Source organism: Cloeon dipterum, chromosome 1, assembly GCF_949628265.1.
Source record: "Cloeon dipterum chromosome 1, ieCloDipt1.1, whole genome shotgun sequence".
Classification (NCBI taxonomy): Eukaryota; Metazoa; Arthropoda; class Insecta; order Ephemeroptera; family Baetidae; genus Cloeon; species Cloeon dipterum.
Window position 1 is genome coordinate 1,422,373 of NC_088786.1, and position 20,114 is coordinate 1,442,486.

Genomic DNA, 20,114 nt, shown 5'->3' on the forward strand with positions numbered 1-20,114 from the left:
CTCTTGCAAATTTAATAAGCCTACTTACGCAAAATGCGTGCAATTTAACAAACAATTGCACGCTCGCGCAGTGCAAATGCAAACCGCAGAAACTGAAGAGCCGCGCACTTGGCATATAGTTAATTAACGCGTAACGCGCGCGCGACGTGAATTTTGCACGACCAGCGCGGCATTAAATTAAAAACGCAATTAGAACACGATGATGGTTGTGCGCGGGGAAAGCGCGATTCGGCAGGATGAAGGTCGCAAAGCAGGGAGGCTGGATCCAGATGGAGGGAGGGAGGGCGGGGGCGCTGCATGGTGGCGCTGGGATCCTCTGCCTGCTTTTACCAACGCGCTCTCGCCGGCTCGCACTCCCTATATTGTTCAACTGATGAAATGGGGCGAAACATCTTGCCGTCTTGCTGACCGACCGACTCGTTCGCCGCCGCTGCCGTTTCGCGCGTCGCCGCACCGCCGAAAGCTCGTCGCCGGCCGGCTACCCGTTCGGCGCCGCACACCCTCTCTCACGTGGCAATTAATTCAACCCCGACGACAACAATGCCGAATGTACTACAGCGCCAAATTGACCAAGCGGAGGAAAGAAAACTAGCCAAATTCATGAGGGTAAGACGTCCTTACGAGGAAAACTATTGCTTGTTCTTGCAATTCACCAAGTTTTTTGAGTGTGTGTGCGCGTGCACGTCATTCGCGGCCTGACCTTGAAATTCAAATTCACTCGTGTCACTGACAATGAGGGCTGCCTTGACAAAAATAATGCCTGTCTTCACCATTACGTAATGTTTCATCAAGTATTTTATAGGCCATAGTATTGCGTCGGGAAAGATAATTCAGCTCGATAAACACGTGAGTTTCCCCCCTTTGAGTCATGAATTAAACAAATCCGTCTTTCTCACTCTCCATTTTGATTGGAATCGATTTCTCACAACAAAAGCGCTCTGCGTTGATAAGGAAAGGGTAAATTGATCGATTTCCAAAGCTTCGTTATCTATCTCTGTGGGCAGCCAGAAGTAAGTTATTATGGGAAGGGTCCGGCTTTTTCCTAAATATTTCTGTTATTAGCTCGTAGTTATAAATATGCTAAAATTTTGACCCGGTATATTGAAAGGGCAATAATGATAAGGAGAACTTTTAGGAGGCGCAGCCAGCGTGAAGCCAGAGACATTTGTCATAATTTGGACCGTGCCCTTGGGCCGTTTCCGCTCTGAAGAGGTTATATGTCGCGCGCGTCTGGGTCACTCTTGAGCGCAAAACGTGCGTGCCGCTCGGGAGGTGCACTCTCGGCCTTGTTTATTTCTGCTTGCTCCCCTCACTTTATCGTTTTCCAAATTAACCAAGTTTCACCTCTCGCGCAGATATCTCGAAAGGACAAGTTTGCTCCGATTCGTCTCATCAAACCGCTGATCAAAAAAGTAATGAGAAAGGGGCGGCCAAGTTTCCCCATCAGAACAAACTTTGCACCCCGCGATAAGCTGTGCTAAACAAATTTGCATAAATAAATTACCACGTCTGTGCGCGCGGTCAGAGAAACAGCGGATTTATCGCTCTCTCTCTCGCGCCTCCATTTTTTATCTCCAACCAAAATCCGGTAATTTCTCATTGCTGTTCAAAATGATTGAGGATAGTTTCAATTCTCTTCACACACCAGAGGGATCAAATTAATCGTTTAACTGTGAAACGTCAATAATTCTCCGAAACAATCCATAAATATTCAGAGAGTGTTAATTAATGAATATATATATATTTCAACGTCGATTATTCACTGTCGTATTATAGCCAAAGCTCTTTTCCAGAAAAGCCGAACAGGCGGGTCAAGATCACCTTTGCACGCCACAAGTATAAACCAGAAAATGTTAATCGGCGGCAATTAAAATCGATCGAGACAGTGAGTCAAGGCAAGGCCTGCTGTGAATTCCTTATCCGCACCACTTTTTGAATCTATTTGCGAGCAACAGGTGCGTTCCGAGTTTGCATGGCTAGAGTCATGTGTGGGGCCCACTTTTGGCTCGTAGCCATTTTCGGCACCGCGTAAAAGCACTTTCTTAGCCCACCCACTCACCCGTCTATCCGTCCGTCTGCTCGCACACATGCACCCGCCAGCGAGGAGAGACGAGAAGAAAACGATAAATTGGCGGCGCCTCAATTACAAAGACGAGAGGAACAAAGAACGGCGTGCGGAAACGCGATATCGGCGAATTTCACAAAGCGAAATGAAATTCTCGTTATGTACCTATCAAGTTTCTCGTCTTGTTATTTCCCTTAATGACGCCGGAGCCGTGCGCCATTCCGCAACACTCCATCATCGTTCCGCCGTAATAATAATCGCGAGAAGCGTGTTTATGTCATTTTTACAACGCCTGTCCGTAATATTCACTGCTTTTATGTGCATTCGCCACTCGGCGACGTCTAATTAGGGCCAGCGGCCGTTTTACTGGCCTTTCGTGCCGCCGATTAAATTTCGGCCACTCGGCCAGCGGATTCGCACGCTAATTAAAAAGATAATAAAGCGCGAGAGACGAGGAAAATTGAATCAGGCAGGTAGCAGAAACGAGATTCATCTCAGAAGAGCTCTTCAGAGAGAGGAAATTCAATTTGCTTTACAAAAGTTGCATTTTTTTTAATAAACACGCAGAGCAAAAGAGACCGACTCGTTTTGTCGGTGTGCGCGCCAGGCAACAAACTTAATTAGACGGTAATTAAACTAGTGGCTTTTTTTTGTTGGCGAGTCAAATCTGCGCGACTCGCAGCTGGGCGGTGATCGTTAGAGGCCACCGTGATTACAGGCCGTATTTTCATCAGCCCCCGTAATTCCGCTGCCGCCATGCCGGCAGGACGATATTAAACCGTCCTGGGGGCGGCGGTATATGTGTGTCACGCATTCATTTGAGCGTATAATAATATTACCACCGCCGCCGCCGCTGCCGCCGCTGCGATGATGAAGAGCAGCCAGTCTGGCGGTCTCCGGAGACCGCACTTTGCCATTGGCGCGCGCGGATGAAACGCTGCGGGTAAAAATAGCATCAACAAGCGGCAATTAGGGGATCGCTGTCCTTTGTATGCGCGCAAAACAAACAGACCGAATTAAAATTTCAATAGGAAGTGGCCGCCTACCTGCGGTACGTCCGCAGATACCATTGGGAGTTTCAGGTTTTGCTCCCTACATGAGGGCAGGATTTAAAAATAAATCTCAGGGTTCCTCATTAGTCCCTTGGTTAATTTCACAATCTAATCAATTGTTGAAAGATTATTTGCAACTATCAATAAATTAAATTATCCTGCATTCAAAACAAAAGAGTCTAAATATTATAAAATAAATAAAATGAAACGATTAAAAATATTCACTTTCCGAATTAGGAGATGAATTTATGACCAATAGGGGGTGAGCACCCCGATAAAAGCATTCAGCCCGCCAGGGGAATTCAAGCCAAGTCGATTGGTGTGCACGTTTTGCATTTCTGACGGTTAGAACCTGAGATTTGGCGCTCACAACATTTACAAAAATCGAAAAACTTGTGTTTTTGAGATTCAAATTTGAATTTCTCAAAAACGAAGCCGAACGCCACCTTGAAATTTATTACGCAAGGTCACATGTACCCTGACAATGAGAACACTTTTGAGGGGCGTTTCAGATTTTTCAAGCATGGTGCTGATTTCAAAATCCAAAAAACACCCTGAAATTTTCAAAGATGACCTTTGGTGATCTTTAAACTTGACCGATTACCTCAAATTTGGTGTTCATTCCATCGGGCTTGACGAGAGGAGTTCAACACACACCTTAACTTTTATATTGCGTTCTCAAAATTTGCCAAGAATGTCCAGCAAAAATGAATATTTTTGTAGTTAATCTTTTAAGACTGATCGATGTTGTGCATTTCGTCAGATTATCTTGACACCCAAAACAGTCCTGAGACCCGTGATTATATCTCAAAAGGCCATTTTTAGGGTTTGCAATGGTAACATTTTTTTTATTTAATATTCTGTCTGAAGATGATAGAAACTCTTGGGTTTGCCTTGCAGCCTATAGTGCGGCAAGATAATTTCTTGCTAATTGATTGTTTTTCCGTATGTAGCTAGTTTGGCTCACTCATTCTTACAACGTTTAAAAATTATGTTCAATAAACTATCTTTAGCTAAAAAACAAATACACTAAAATAAAAATGTCATGCATAAGGGAGATATTCACATTACCTTGGTATGCTTTCCCGCAGAAACAAAGAAGACACTAAGTTCTTCAATCGGTGGCTTTCCTGCATCAGGAAATTGGAGAAATATTAAAAGCATGTCAGCGCAAAGACCAATTCCCGGCGCACGGAAAAGCAAAAGCTTACCAGCAGCTCTATTGGGAAAACGCAAACATCGCTTTTCGCAGACAAATAGCCAAAGTTGGGAGCGCGCGTTCACTGGCGCAATAACAGCAAGTTTGCAAACAAAACAAGCAGCCATTTGCGTGCTTATAACATGCAATGTATTGTGTATAGTTTGTATACATGCACACACACTCACGGAGCATTCACATGTGCGACTCCGAGTTCATCAGACGATACACACTGTGCGGCAGCCTAAAGTAAATATGTATGTGCTCACATTTTATATGCCAGTGTGCTAAGTCCCAAATAACAATAGAACTCTCACACCACTGTTGCTGCCAACGTGTGTAGCTTTAAGCCTTTTTTGATGAATCACTCGCTTGCTGTGGACAAAATATTGCAATAATCTGGCCCTTTTTGGATCCATTAACTATGAAACCGCAGTCTCTCAAGGATATTCAATCTCTCGATCCCTTCTAATTAAGTTCTTCTAGTTTTGCCAGATTTTAAAGTAGTACTGGAATTTCATTTTTGACATTGCCAATCGATTCCTAAGCGTCGAATTATTTTAGGCAGCCGGATAACTTGAAAGACAACTCTATATGCATGCCGGGAAATCGCATACTGAGAGTTTTTTTGTGATACACATATTAATTTTGCTGTTTTAAAACTCATGTTTTGACGTATTCCAAAATCGCACCTGTATATATTTCGGATTAATGTAATAAAAGTTATTTTGAATTCGTTACTTTAGCGGATTTTGGTATGAACAAGAACGCAAGTGACCAATCAGAGAAGAGAACGGTTCTCTGATTGGTTTTTTAACGTAACGTTCTTGTGTCTAGGTTCATACTACTACGATTTATACGTTTCCTCTGATTTCCGGTACTATTTGTTTCGCATTGCCGATCGACTAATTCAGCTGCTCAACCTTATTCGACCCTCATGAATCGATTGGTACAGTCAAAATAAAAAAATTGAATTCCAGTCTAAAATCCAACATAAGTTAAATTCCTGTCATTCTTATCAACTTTTAAATTAAATCCTGCGATACGTCAGAGATTTATACTGCCAGAAGTTTGCACCAATGCCCACAACAGTCTGCACTATAGTCATGAAAATTTATATTTTTGGTTCATTCCAGTGCTTGCTTGATATGTTAGATAATTTCTCTGGTTTGTGATGCATGAGAATGCCTTCACCAGTCAACATGTTCTGATTTAAATTTTGATGAGACCTAATAGAATAATAAATTTGTAGAGCACAGCTATTTTGAGCTCCTGAAAACATCGTTACTTCTCTTACACTCCCGAAATGCTAAGTGGTGTTTCCTTCGTACATCGTGCAAAATTTAGGAGATGCGGAGGCTTTTCAACTCGATGTTGCTAATTTAATGTAGGATTTTCAACGGTACGGGATAATCATTTCTCTGGAACATACAACCACAAGTGAGTGGAAATCTCCGACTGCTGAGCACGCTAGACGTGTTACACAGCATTACAAAGTTTAATATCTATGTATTTCACACAGGAAAAGTTACAATCAGCAGAAACAAGGCTTGCGCGGCTAACCAGCGTGCAAGTTTTATTTGCGCAGCGCCAAAATTGAACGCCGGCATGTTTCAGCAGCAAAACAGAGGAGAAGATTCCACTTTTGTCTGTGATTGCCGACGGAGCGTGAAATTTCGGAAAAGCGGCGGAGTGCGGGATTAAAAGCAGCGCTGTGCACTTTTCAAGGTTGACACGAAGGCAGCGAAATTTGTGTGTCGCATGTGAGCATTTTGGCGGCCCCGGGCGGCCGAGCGCTATAATGCATAATTAATAGGCAGCGAGCCTCTTTTATTTGACAGCCTGCTGGGGCGTGCGCCACCGGCCAGACAAGGCTAGACTCATGTTTTATTTTCAACAACTTTACAACTAACGTGCGCCGCGGAAGTATGTGTTTTAATAAGGCAGCAGCCTCTCCCCGTTTGACTGGAAACTCGCATCGACAGGGCACAATGCCTGCGGGAGACGAAAGCAGAGAGAGTATCAAGGGAACACAGCGCCGGCCTGATTATTTCCTTTTTATTACGGCCAAAGCTGCTCTCCCTCGGGCCATAGCCGCGGTGGAATTACGTCTGAGAAGCCCATCGCTCCTCCGCAAATTTGATTGGATATGCCCTACATTCGATTCCCTTTTTTCCGCCTTATCAATGGGGCAGTGATGAATGGTATGTCGGGTTATCAGCAGTTCTAAAAAACAATCGAGATTTCGGGAAAGGAACTCACTTCTTTTATTTCTAGTCAAATTTATCGTTTTTGTTGCTAATTATTTTTCACATAAGATAATTTATTTTTGTGGCAAAACTTTATAAAACTAAATCATATCCCTCCGGTGCAGTTACAAAATTAAAGTGTTCCTCTAGCCAAGCCTAATCGAACTGTCGCCAAATTTGATGACCTAGGTCAAGTTCAAAGGTTGATTTTGGTTTTTAATTTCAATTTTGGTAATGAGCTCAGGATATTGGAATTATGCAAATGTGCTTAAAAGGTGTTCCATTACATTTATGAACTTGTATTAAAATTTCAGAGTGGTGTTAATTGTAATTTTCAAGCAGTTTAATCAAAAAAACTTGAATTAGGACGATTATTTCGATTTTTTTGTTTTGCAAAAATTTGCAACTCCAAATATCGGGTTCTAACGATCAGAATTGCAAAAACTAACCACCGTTAGATTCGTCTCAACCAAAGTATTGAGAGCGTGTTTAACACTCAACCCTTTCAACCCACTGCCGAATTTTAATAGCACTAACCCCAATTTACTACCTTAATTGTTTCAAAATCGAAAGAGTTTACATGGAAATAGAATAGAAAAATTGGAGCCTGTGAAAGGTTTTCCTTTTTTCAACAATTACATAAATTTGGTTGTTGCATTGTCCTGTGCGTGCATGGTCACGTAAATGGACCAGCAACTGCTCTCAATACACTCGTGCAGATTCTTTCGCCGGCTCGCCAGGAAAGTTGGGCAGCGCGCTTTTTGTCCCGTGCCTTTTAGTTGATGGGAGCAAGAAACGAGTTGGTCCTTTCTCTCCGTGGAACGCGCAACATACATATTTGTGTTTTATTGCTCCCGGTCGGTGCATGTGAGCATTTAGCGCCAGGATAACCCGTTTTTAGGGTGCCGCGCCCGTTTAATTATTCACATCGTGATGGGCGGCCGTGGTACGTCGGCCACAAAAACGAAAACACCGCCTTTTATTCCATCTCGCGTCTCTCTAAACGGCACATAAAAGTCACTTCGAGTTGTGTTTACTTTTGAAACGGACACACCATCGCGTGCAAACGCACACCGGTGTCGCGCTTAAATGGGATTTGCCGAATTTATTGTCACCCTGCCACAGGGGATTACGATTGCCCACTTTTCCTCTGGCATTAATCTTGAGTAACTTCATTTTTTCCCTCTCTAGGCTCGTTTTGCTTGCGCGAAGAGAAAATAAATCGGTCCATTCGTGCCAGGAGACGCACATCGTTTTGCTATGCGGAAAGCTAAAGAAGGTTTTTGCGTGTTGCGTTTATTCTGCTCGTCTCACACAAAAGCATCGTTTGTGTTTGCTCAGAAGACAAATAACGCGAGCACTTGAAGTGAACGTCGGCTGTGCATTTCTCAAAAGGCGCCCGGCCCGCCCTCCTTCGCGGGCCAAAGAACATTATTATTTTTTCAAACTTTTCCCAAGCAAGCAGACGTCGAGAAAGAGAATTAGTTTGCATCTTTACTCCGCGGCGAAATCGTTCTTCAAACAGATGCCTGCGCACGAAATGAAAAGGAACGACGCCGAGAGAAAGAGTGCAAATAGCAAAATGCGTTCGCTCGCGCTGGCCGCAAACGTGTATTAGATTCGCTCAGTTTATTTTCTCAACACACGAGCCTGCGTCTGGAATTCGTCAGAGCTTTGAAGTATCAGCTTTCAGTGAAGAGAGAGATTTCAAAGAAACACGCGCCTCCTCGGGCGGCTGCATCTTTACAAACGAAACTAACTTATTCTTCTGCACGACTACTCTGTTTAATTAGAAATTCTTACCCATTATTCCGTCTGCCCCGTCTGCAGCCTCAAATTTCGCGTGGGTAGACAGTAGATTTGGTGGATTTGATTAAATCAAGCGCAGGCGACACTGGCAGTGACAATGTCAGAGTGAAAATTGAGACGAGAGAACGAGTATTTTTTTAATGTCAGTCGGTGCAAATCCAGCCTGTTTGATTCTCTGTCTTTCGTCTAAGTTGAGCAAAACCGGCCCTGACGTTACCATGGTAGCCCTGGTGACGTCACGTGTTCAGCCAGCTCGCTCTCCGCGCGTATGAATGAGCCGCTCAACTTTTCCTTATTTGTATGCTGACTACTTGAGTCTCGGAAAAAATATAATTTGCAAATTCTCGCCGAAACCTGCGGCAAATTCAAATTAGACGGAATTAATGTTACTCGCCGGGCAGAAAATTCGTCTGCGTCGCGCCTGTCGGCAATTAATCAGCCAATTACGTGCGCACGTCGGCACGCATCCCAGACTAATAATCGCGAGCACGGTTTGCCGCCGGAATAATGCTATTACAAGGGGTGGTAATTTGCCCAGCTGCGCCAAAGGGGTAGATGTCAGGGCGGCGCGGCTTCCAGTGCCTCGGAAAAGCCCTACTGTTTTGCCGTTTTGCACGCAGATGTCTCTCTGTGCTCCGTATTTCCCGGCTGCCCTTATACCACCAGACGGCCCGTAAATTTCAGATGCCAGCTGCGGCAAAAGAAATTCTACGTACTGTGTGATTGTCACATTTCTGAAAAGAAAATAAATTAATTTTCTATATGGTGATACATATTTATTGACCCATCATAAAACAACAATACTTTTTTGGTTTCCTGTGGAATGGTTCAGTTTTGAGCTAAACATTTTTTAATTTAAATAACAAGCAAGTTTAGAGCTTGTTTATTCTCTGGAGGAATTACGACGGCTGTGGGTGCCAGACTGACGCAAACAAACAAATTTTTGCAAATGTATTTTAGTTTTACTTAAATTCGTGTGTTTATCTTGTTCAACAAACACATAAATTTTAATTTTTGCTAGTTTATGATTTATTCAGATTTATGCATAAACACAATAATATCAATTTATGGTCCATTTGTTAGTAACGTTAGTAATTAATAATTAGCAATAAATAAAATTTGACATGATAATTTAAAAAATAATCCATTGATTTTAAAAGTTTACAAGATTTATTTAGCGCATTCCAATAAAAAATCGACTATTTTAATATTTATATTCAGATAAAAATGTATAAACTATGTAATTAGACAAACCTCCTTTTTAGCTGCATTGATCATCAGTAAGGGCTGTGAGTTATAGCGGAGCGTTTTTTATCGAAATAAAAAGACTTTTTTCGCTGTGGCAAAAAATAATTTTTGCACTAACAAGAAACGATCTAGGCGTGAAATATTATGTCGGACAAATGCGTGCATTAGTTAAAAATGAACAAAATCTACAGAATTTTCTTTGAAAACCGCTTATTTTCAACAATATGAGAACATTATACTATCTAAAAGAGTAACAGAGACCTATACTCTATATGCGTGAAAAATCCTGTTTTGACTACAAATAAAGCAATACTAATCCAATCAAAAATACTTCAACAACAAATGAAACCACCGTGAGTAAAAATGTGCACTGATCCTTCGGATATTAGTCGATTTAGATCGTTATTAGACGTTTTAAATATGGCTCAAATGGCTTAAAATTGTGTAACTCGTGATCATTTGATAGAATCCCAGAAAAAATAGTCGACTGACTAAATGTCACTGCCATAGACATCATGTGACTCTGTCTTTTGATGCCCGTAATTTAAAATTAATAAATTAGTGCATAATAAATTTTTGACAGACTAACACAAAGTACAACTAATCCTTGTACGAGCAGTGATTTTGCAACTTGTTTTAGGCTGTGGTAGTTTTTGCTCATCAGTGCAGAATGTCCTGTTTTTGTGCTATGTTGTAATCCTGGGCGACTATGCATTATGCATGAGAGTAGTGACTATACAAAGCACTAAATTAAATGTACATCACACAAAATATATTTTGCCTGTGCAAGTTGCCGCTTTTTAAAACGCTCTCAAGGCTCTTAAATTGTATTTCACTAATTTGCTTCCATTTTGTTGCCAGGTGAGTACATTGCAAGAACTTGTCTTGTCTATGGCTGCACGCTCCTAAACCAAGAGTAGAGAGAGCTTGCCAAGGTAAGTGACAGAGCAAACACGGGATTTCCGTGCGCAATGAACATTGTTTGGCTTTAATCTGGGGCATTAGTGGCGCCGGAACATCCGATGAATATCCCACACCAAGGATGAAACCAAACGGAGAGTAATTAAAAGATAAAAGCCGCATTAGCGGAACCAACAGCGGCAAATGACGCGCCGGGCTTTGCTGGATTATTCATTCTTTAATCCATAATGCATTCAATTGTGCGCGTGCGAATTTAGCCATTAAGCTCTCGCTAAAATTCACTGCTTTTGATGCAAAACACGGATTTTTTTAAAAAAATTCAGCCTGTCTCAGTCGTGTGCTAAATTTATCTTTTTCCAGGATACCAAGCTCTCCAATATTATTGCTAGGCAGCTAACCTTTTAACGTTAAGTTTTACTGAAAATTTGTTGAAACCTTTCCTTGAAATTTGAAATACACGATCTAAATATAAGGAAAATGTTAAAAATTTCCCAGGTTGCCGTTTAAATTTTTGAGAAAATTTGCATGCTAATCAGGCAATGTCTCTCTACTAAAAATTTAGCGAATTTTTCCTCATAATTCTCACACCATTGGATATAGATTGCGACGGAACCAAACTAAAAATCATTTAATTTTTCGAGAAACTGTTCCTTTGTCCTGATTCCGTTAAAGAGGAATGATACTGGAAAAGCCTGGAAAATGCTTGTTGCCAATGCATAAACTCGTCCCTTAGGATTCAGTTAAAGCCTAAATTGACCTAAGGAGCGCTGTATTTTTTTGAGAAAATTGGCTGGAAAGTTACCGTGCTTTTCAAATGGTAATGGCTGTCTCCTTACTTGAAATCCGATTTAATTTCAAAACCAAGAGTTTCCCCACTAAGTGGCATACACCGTTGAACAGATCTCGACGAGAGGAATCGGAATATGCCAAGAAAATATGTTCAAGCACTGTAAATTTTGGAGAAAATTGGCAAAATTTGAATTTTTATTGTAGGAAGGTCATTTTTTATTATTGCAAATTGTTGAACAAATTGTTTATCATCAATTGTTAAATGCATCCAACAATTTAAATAATTTTCAATTGTTGCCCAGTATCATTCCACTTTAATTCCACAAACAATAAACTCAATTAACTAACTACTTGACATAGTCAACAATGCAAAACATTCTTAATTGTTGGCTTATAATGCTTAAAGATACACGACACATGACAAGGCGCGATCGTACAGAGAATATAAATTACAGCCGTGTTCGTGGCTGTAAAGTAAGCAGCAATGTTGTTACGCGCGTGACAAAAGTAACGAACGAGAAGGAGCGTGCATGAAAACGAACTTAAGATTTAAATTACATGCGGCGAAAGAGGAGAGGAGGAGGAGGCCGAAAGAGAGAAAAATGAGCCGTTGGTAGCTGAGACGAGCCGCGAATGTAAGCCGGCTGCTAACATCTTGGGGATTTTTACTGCAGCGCGCAGCTCGCAGGCAGCTGTTTTTAACATAGCACACACACACACGTGAAAAGTTTTAATGAAGCAGCTCGTCAGGCAGCTTGTTTGGCGGTTGATCTCACTTTGCCGCTGCCAAATTTCATTTGTCGCGGTTTTATCAACTCGCGAAACAACAACAACAACAACAGCGTCGAACACGCCAGGCAATGATGAGGCCCGGCAATTTTGCTTTTGTCCCACAAACTTCAAAGGCGGCCGATGTAAATTTCGCAGGCAATGAAGATCCGCAGGCACTGTTAGTGCCATTCTCCGCCTTCTTTCCCAGGGCTTTGTGCAAACTTTAATTAATTCTGCTTTTACGCGCCCTTTCGCTTTCTCTTTTTCCCTCGAAAAAAGAGGAAACCCTATCTAATTAGAAACATATATAGTGGCCTTTCTTTTTTTAACACTACAGTGCGAGCGTGTGCGAGTCAGAAAGAATATAATGCGATGACGACGTGGCAGTTAATTCGGCTACAGACGCAAAGCCACGCACACTCTTTCTCCTGACCGCTCACGCGAGAATCCCCAGTGTGGTCAGCGCCAAATAATCTTCTCCTTCACTTAATTGCTGTGAGCAGAGCAGCCTCTTCAGCGTTAATTATTTTGGCCCGCTCGCTCGGTCGGAAGCTGCGCACTTTCTTGAATGAATGATTGCAATCGCAAACAAACTTTCCTAATTTGCTTTTGAGGCGAGCACAAGATGCTTGTTGGCTATTTGGCGATTCAGAGAGAGAGAGAAAGTATTAGCATTTAATTTATTCCAAACTCTCGGCAGATCCCTGTACTTGATTGAATCTGGAAGCCTCGTGTAATGCACTGCGCCGACACCCGACCGATCCGCGCATTCAATGGCCGCCGTCAGAGTCTCCGCGCGAAAGTTTGAATGTGACTTGATCTGACATTCACCACGGGTCGAGGAATCGCTTCAAAAACACTGTCTAGATGATTGTTGCCCTTTTCTTGCAACAAGGAAAGAATTTCGAGACCCCTGACCTACTTCAAGACTCTAGGAGCGGACATGTTTGAATATTACTGTTGCGCAAAGAGTTCAAACTTAAAAAATTGAAGTGATGGTGTAGTTATAGAATGGCCAAGCTAAAGTGGGGATTTTTTGTTCAGTGATGAGCCGGATATAAAAATTAAAATGGCCATTGGATATTTTGCATCGCATTACGTTTTAATGGAGGTGCTGAGCGCGAAATGATTCCCAGCTCCACGCTTTATTTTCGTTTTTACTGCTTCGTCCTTTACGGAGCATTCAAATGAGAGGATTCACACCCTTTAAACGACAGCACTAAAAAAACAGAAACGGCTACTAACTGTCTGGATAGAGCTTTTCTCAATACCTAGCTGAAAAGGCATGCAATTTTTGTTCGTAAATTTCGGCTCTGGTTCTTGACAAAACTTTGTTTTACCCTAATGAAAAGCGGCTTACGTGCCAACCTCACTCGCTACTTGTTAAATGTTCTCGACTCAGGCGCAAAACGAGATTTTGCATAAATAAACAATCTTGGTGAGGCGTAAAAACAAAGCGTGCTTATAAACCCGTTATACACCTCTCGCTGTTAAATCCACGCACGCACACTTGCATTTCCTTTCGCACACACTCACATATATTTCCCGCCTTGCGTGCATAATCTGATTCCTGCGGTAGATTTGAATTTTAAATACACTTCATTGATTCAGCGGCGAAAACACGCACAGCTCTCGACTTAGAAAAACAGAGAGCTGCGGCGGTTAACTGCATGACGATTAAATTACTGTATTTTTAGGCTCTTGATTCGAATGATTTGCATAATTCGAGAGAAAACGCGGAAATTCCATGCAAATTTTAAATAAACAGTGATTTTCCTCATAAACGGCCAAATCTGATTTAATATTGTGAGTAACACGTCTATATTTAGGAAGTTGTTTATTTGCAAATGACACAGTATTAATTATTTCAATTGACGTAGCTGCGTAGGGTGTTTTGAGCATGGATTAGACAGGAAATGGATTTCTTGTCGAAGCTCTCTGGAAATATCTAATATTTTATTTGGCCGCAAGTCAATAGCCTTTCATCTTTTATGTCGAAAAGAGGGAGAAGAAATGCTGAGGGAACAAAACCCGGAAGGAAAATGGCCCACATCTGCGGCCGAGAAAAGAAAGAGAGCGCAACATTTCCTGAAATTCGCAGCGAAATCGGCAGAACATAATGAGAGTAGATCAGTACCTCAATTTCGTAAAATATTTCATCGCGGAAGAGAACACGATGCATCAGCCGGGACGTTTTTTCGCCGCGTGATTGATGCGGGCAAAAACGGAGCCGGCCGGGACCGGCACACATCGCAGTTTGCAGCTCGAGTCGGCATTTTTGTTTTCAGGCCATCTGCATGGAACGCGAGAGCAAACACGGCAGCGAATGGAAGGCGGAATATAATATTTGGATAGAAGTAGAGTGTACTGCGCTAATGCCGTCGTAAAAGTGAGTGAAAAGCAGCAGTCCACCCGGCCACATACATCAGACGCGCGCAGCATCATTCCAGCCCGTTTATTGCCGCCGTTGAGGGTGTCGTAGAGTCGTCGTCGTCGCAGCATGCCGTTGACACAATCAATTGTTTCACGCGCCGATCACACTGAGCATCAATCTTCTGCCGCGTCGGCTGCAAAAAATAATAAGCACCAAAACGAGGATATCGCAGCAAAGGGTCATCACTCAAGTGTCGAGTTTGTGGATGAAGAAGCTATTTGTCAGACGCTGTTGCGAGTTTTGCTCGATTTTTTAATTTTTTCCAGTGCGGGTAATCCCGCGCGGAGGCAGAAATTTATCTGTTGTGCGAAAATCAATCAGTCTGCTTTTGAAAAGCGTAGAAATAATATAATATTGCATGAAAGTGCTTCCAGATGACGAGGTCTGCAAGAAATTCACATGTTTCATTGAGAAATTTGAAGATATGACGTCATTCCTTTTCATCGTCATTTTTAAAGATGAGCTTTACATGCCGACAATTAAGAACATTTTGCATTTTTGACTAATAGCAAGTAGTTCATTGTTCGTAAAATTTAGCTACAGTTCATCTCTACAATGTGCAATAATGCAATCAGGACCGAGGAGCAACTTAAATTTCAGATTTCGTCATGTTTCTCGCTTGATTTCGATCCCTCTTGTCGCGATCTCAATTCAATTCAATTCAATTTATTTTATAGCATGGTCAATACAGAGAACAGGAGTAGGTTACGCTTCCGTACAATGAAAACGCCATCTTTTTATAAATACACACACAATATGGATAGAAATAAAGAAAGAAATAACAAAAAATTTGGGCACAATTATCACAAATTGTTGACAAACGCCATATAGGCATCATCTATCCAACGGCGTGAGAATTTTTAGGAAAAATTCCCTCAATTATGAAACAAATCGTGGTTTTACAGTAGGGAGACAGTACTTGATTAGCATTCGAACTTTTCTCACAAATTGAAAAGATAGTTTAGAAAATCTCTTAATTTTTAGATAGTGTTTCAAGTAATAGAAAAAATAATTTTCGCAAATGATCTGTAAAGCTTTACTATTATATTGACCAAGTTTCGGCAACTAACAAAGAGAGAAACGAGCATATTAATATATATTGTTGGTAATTACTAAATAATTCATGCAGCTTCCTCGCTGTTTATTTTACCCAGTAGTAATGTGGATCTAGAAACAGCTCGCTGTTCTCCGAGGAAGCTCCTTTTAACGTAACTGAAATATTTAATAAAGTTTGCCTTGTAAATTATCTAATGAACCTTCCGAGATAAATAAATCCAGCAGTTTCCTTTTAATTGGCTTGACATTTCTTTGTGTACTCGAAAATAACAACATTATTCATATTTGAACACAATGGTAATTATACTCGCATTCAATTCTTGGCGAGTAGGAGCCAGGAAACTCGCAAGGTGATTAGCGGAGGCCCGCGGGGACCGAGCAACCTCATTAATACCCAGCAAACAAATGGTCACGTAAACTCGCAAGGTGATTAGCGGAGGCCCGCGGGGACCGAGCAACCTCATTAATACCCAGCAAACAAATGGTCACGTTGCCCGCCTGCCTGCACAGATTTGAGAAACACGTTTTCCCCGCAGCGACCCTGCTATTTCAGGGCTTAGTGTCGCCTTCGGAATGTTGATTCAAGTTGGCCGGCTTAAGGCTAACACACACACACACACACACACACACACACACACACACACACACACACACACACACACACACACACACACACACACACACACACACACACACACACACACACACACACACACACACACACACACACACACACACACACACACACACACACACACACACACACACACACACACACACACACACACACACACACACACACACACACACACACACACACACACACACACACACACACACACACACACACACACACACACACACACACACACACACACACACACACACACACACACACACACACACACACACACACACACACACACACACACACACACACACACACACACACACACACACACACACACACACACACACACACACACACACACACACACACACACACACACACACACACACACACACACACACACACACACACACACACACACACACACACACACACACACACACACACACACACACACACACACACACACACACACACACACACACACACACACACACACACACACACACACACACACACACACACACACACACACACACACACACACACACACACACACACACACACACACACACACACACACACACACACACACACACACACACACACACACACACACACACACACACACACACACACACACACACACACACACACACACACACACACACACACACACACACACACACACACACACACACACACACACACACACACACACACACACACACACACACACACACACACACACACACACACACACACACACACACACACACACACACACACACACACACACACACACACACACACACACACACACACACACACACACACACACACACACACACACACACACACACCCTCGGCTCGGCAGTACAGCGTGCTGGCTGGTTACGCTTTTCGCCGGGCAGACGTGTCGACCGCGTTGCCTAACCACCTCGAATCCACGCGCCCGCACTCGTCGGCGCCGATTAATTAAAAAAAATCCTTTTTAGTAAAGCACTCATCCATAATGCACTCGTCAAGCGCAAACATTAGCCAGATTGCATTGCGGAGAGGCGAATTAGAGAGGAGATTAATTGGATTATGCCTGCGGTTGCAGCGTTTTTGTGGCCGACGAAATATTAGTTAGCTGCTGGTGGCCCGACCTTTTTCGTATTCATGATGGGATCGAGAAGTCATATTGCATGACATATTTTATTGATTATGGATGGTATTCCTGTTAAAGGCAGACCGTGCATGCAATCAGCGGTAAAAGTTGCTGACTGGAAGAAGTTTCAGTTGAAGTAACGATCTTGTTTTTTAACTCAAAGCAATGAATAATTCAATTTTATTTCTAAATATTGATACTACAAGTGCGTGTGAAGTGAATGAACAAAAATATGTAATGTCGCCTTAGTTCACTTGTAGGTTTAGACGAAATGTCACTGGTTTGAGGGCAAACTTGGCAACTAAATTTACACCAGATTTCATAAAGGAGAAATTTAAAAAAATATATTTATGAGAGCTTTTGATTTCTCTCACCGAGCCCGATTTAACTTAAACCAAATTTGACGTCCTAGGTCAAGGTCAAGTGACTGTTAATTTTGGTTTCGTTCTACTCAAAATTTTAGAATTTTGAAAATGTTCTTGGACTGATGTGAGAATTTCAGACTGGTGTTCTCTTTAGTTTTATAGAAATGCCAACTTAAATTTTAAAAAAACACGAATATTTTGACGTTTCAAGCTTTCCATATATTTTGTAAATAAATGAAACCAGGCTCTATCCTCGTTGCTTGTTGTTGTTTATTGGTTCCATTTATTTCCAATGTGAACAAAACCTCAAGTGGTCGCCTATTTCAAATTTTTTTTTCATATTTAGTCAACTGCAAAATAATGTATACATTTGTGTTTTCAATTTTCTTTGTGTGTTTTAATTTGACTGATTTGTAAATACTCAGATGGTGTTAAAGGAACTTTATAACTGTACTGATGTATAAATGCAAATAAATAATCTAATCTAATCTAATCTAGGGTGGAGGGCAAGCACCCCCTTAACCCTTTAGCGAGTTAGGGGAGGTCAAGATAAGTCTAACGGCGTGCAGTTTTTGTAATTCTGGAACCCGAGATCTGGAGTTGACAACATTTGAAAAGCACGGAAAAGTATATATTTATCTATTTGTTGAAAAAAATAAATTCTGACGAGGCCGAGCTGCACCGTCGCCAAGTTCTGCGATTGAAGTCACCGCCGCAAACGACAGCAGCGACTAGAAACCGACCAGTTTACATGCGTGCACCCTGGGGTTGGGTCGGATCTGTTTCGTGTTTGAACATTCGGCAGTAATTATGATCGATTGATAGGGCTGCCGCGCGCAATGAGTGCTGCTGGAGACGGGCAAGGAGTGCAAGACGTGCGTTTGTGTACGCAACAGGCAGAGAGAGCGAGAGAGAGAGAGAGAGAGAGAGGGCCCGGCCGGAGCTGCTGTGTTGCGGCGAGCGCACTAGCGCCACGAGCGAGCGGCGCGGCGCCAGCCAGCTAGCGTTCTCCAGCCAGCGTTAGTAGTAAAGTTGTCGACTCGGCTCTCGCTCGCCCGCCCGCTTTTCCTCTTCTCTACCTCCGTCTTCACGTGCAGGCTGTAGTCTTCTACGCTAGTGTGTGTGTGTCTCTCTCTCCACGCCATGAACACTGTCCAGAGCGGCGGCCAGGTCAGCGGCGGCGGCGGCGGCAAGAAGTCCGCCTCGTTGTCGGTGAGCGAGTCCTTTTTCTTTCCTTAACAGGTGATGGATGTCATTGCGGGCTTCGCGTCGCGTGCTTATCGCCACTTTCTTTCTTGTTTCCCGAATTGTACGGCCTTGCATGGCTTTCTAATTGAAATTTATTCCTTCTCTAAATAGGGCGGACCGTTTAAATGCTTGTAAACTCATTGAACACGCATTTTCAAATCGAGGCTACGTCAACTGCACCGACTAATTTATGCGGTAAAACTGGCAGGGCTCCATCTCGTTTCCTTATTGTGATGGAATGCCTGGGACGCTAAAGAGTCAAAATTAGCGACCGTCGTCACAGTAAAGGGAATTCTCCGCCGTTAAAATAAATTTCAATCTTCAGCAATACGCTCGCTGGCGTTACGATCCATAAAGTTAACGCATTAAACTGCAATTAAAAAGGATATGGTGATTGCGATGAGGAACTTCCGTCCTCTGGCTGCCGTTTCAGCAAACTAGGTTCTCAAATCTGCCCACCGTATAATTGGCCAAACGCAAATTTAGCCTTAATTTATTAAACTAACTGGGCACGCAAGTAGTAAAACATACGGCACGTAGCTCGGATGAAATAAAAAGGCAAAAATTCGGAACTTTTTACGGCCACGGTGCCGAGGGCGGGTGCAAATTTAAAAATAGTGTTCTGATGAACTGTTAATTTTGCATACATTAATTCAAGCCTCGGAATAGAGTAATAACTATGCTAATACGAAGGAGAGGAGCTGCCGGAAAGCACTGTCGCCCGCACCGTTTGTTGCAGCGGATTAAAATCAACACGCTTTTGTTACACTCGCCGGGCTGTGCAAACACCGTGTCAATAAAATCATATTGTAGGGATTCGAGGGTAAACTGTTACACAACAAACAGCAGAGGATGACCTGCAGCGTGAGCCATATACTAATGGCATGCAAACTGCCGCATCCCTCCTTTCCCATCCGCCCCCATGCATATGTATTTTTATGGGGATGAATATGGAGGAGCATATTGTGGGCAGTGCATTGCACACACCCGGATAGTAACAAGATTGTATACACTTACAACTCTTTTTGCTCGCCACTGCAATTCCAATTTTTATCACACTGTAAATGGCGAATGGCTTTCCAACTTAAGGCCGATTTTTGCACTCACGTTAAGAGTAAGCTTGTA

At 42.5% G+C, this 20,114-nt stretch overlaps 1 protein-coding gene across 5 annotated transcripts in view; it reads left to right on the forward strand.

Annotated features, from left to right (window-relative positions):
- The window catches only part of LOC135948114 (inactive dipeptidyl peptidase 10-like), a 159,733-nt gene that overhangs the window by 37,162 nt on the left and 102,457 nt on the right, over positions 1-20,114 (forward strand). The window contains exon 1 of one of the 5 annotated variants that reach the window (XM_065497212.1): positions 378-606. The exons of 3 other annotated variants lie outside the window; for them this stretch is intronic. In XM_065497212.1, coding sequence (XP_065353284.1) covers positions 541-606 — 66 coding nt within the window. In that variant the 5' untranslated portion in view covers positions 378-540. Of the gene's footprint in view, positions 1-377; positions 607-18,786; positions 18,954-20,114 lie in introns of those variants that run through there. One more of the 5 variants, XM_065497211.1, reaches the window with a different exon arrangement.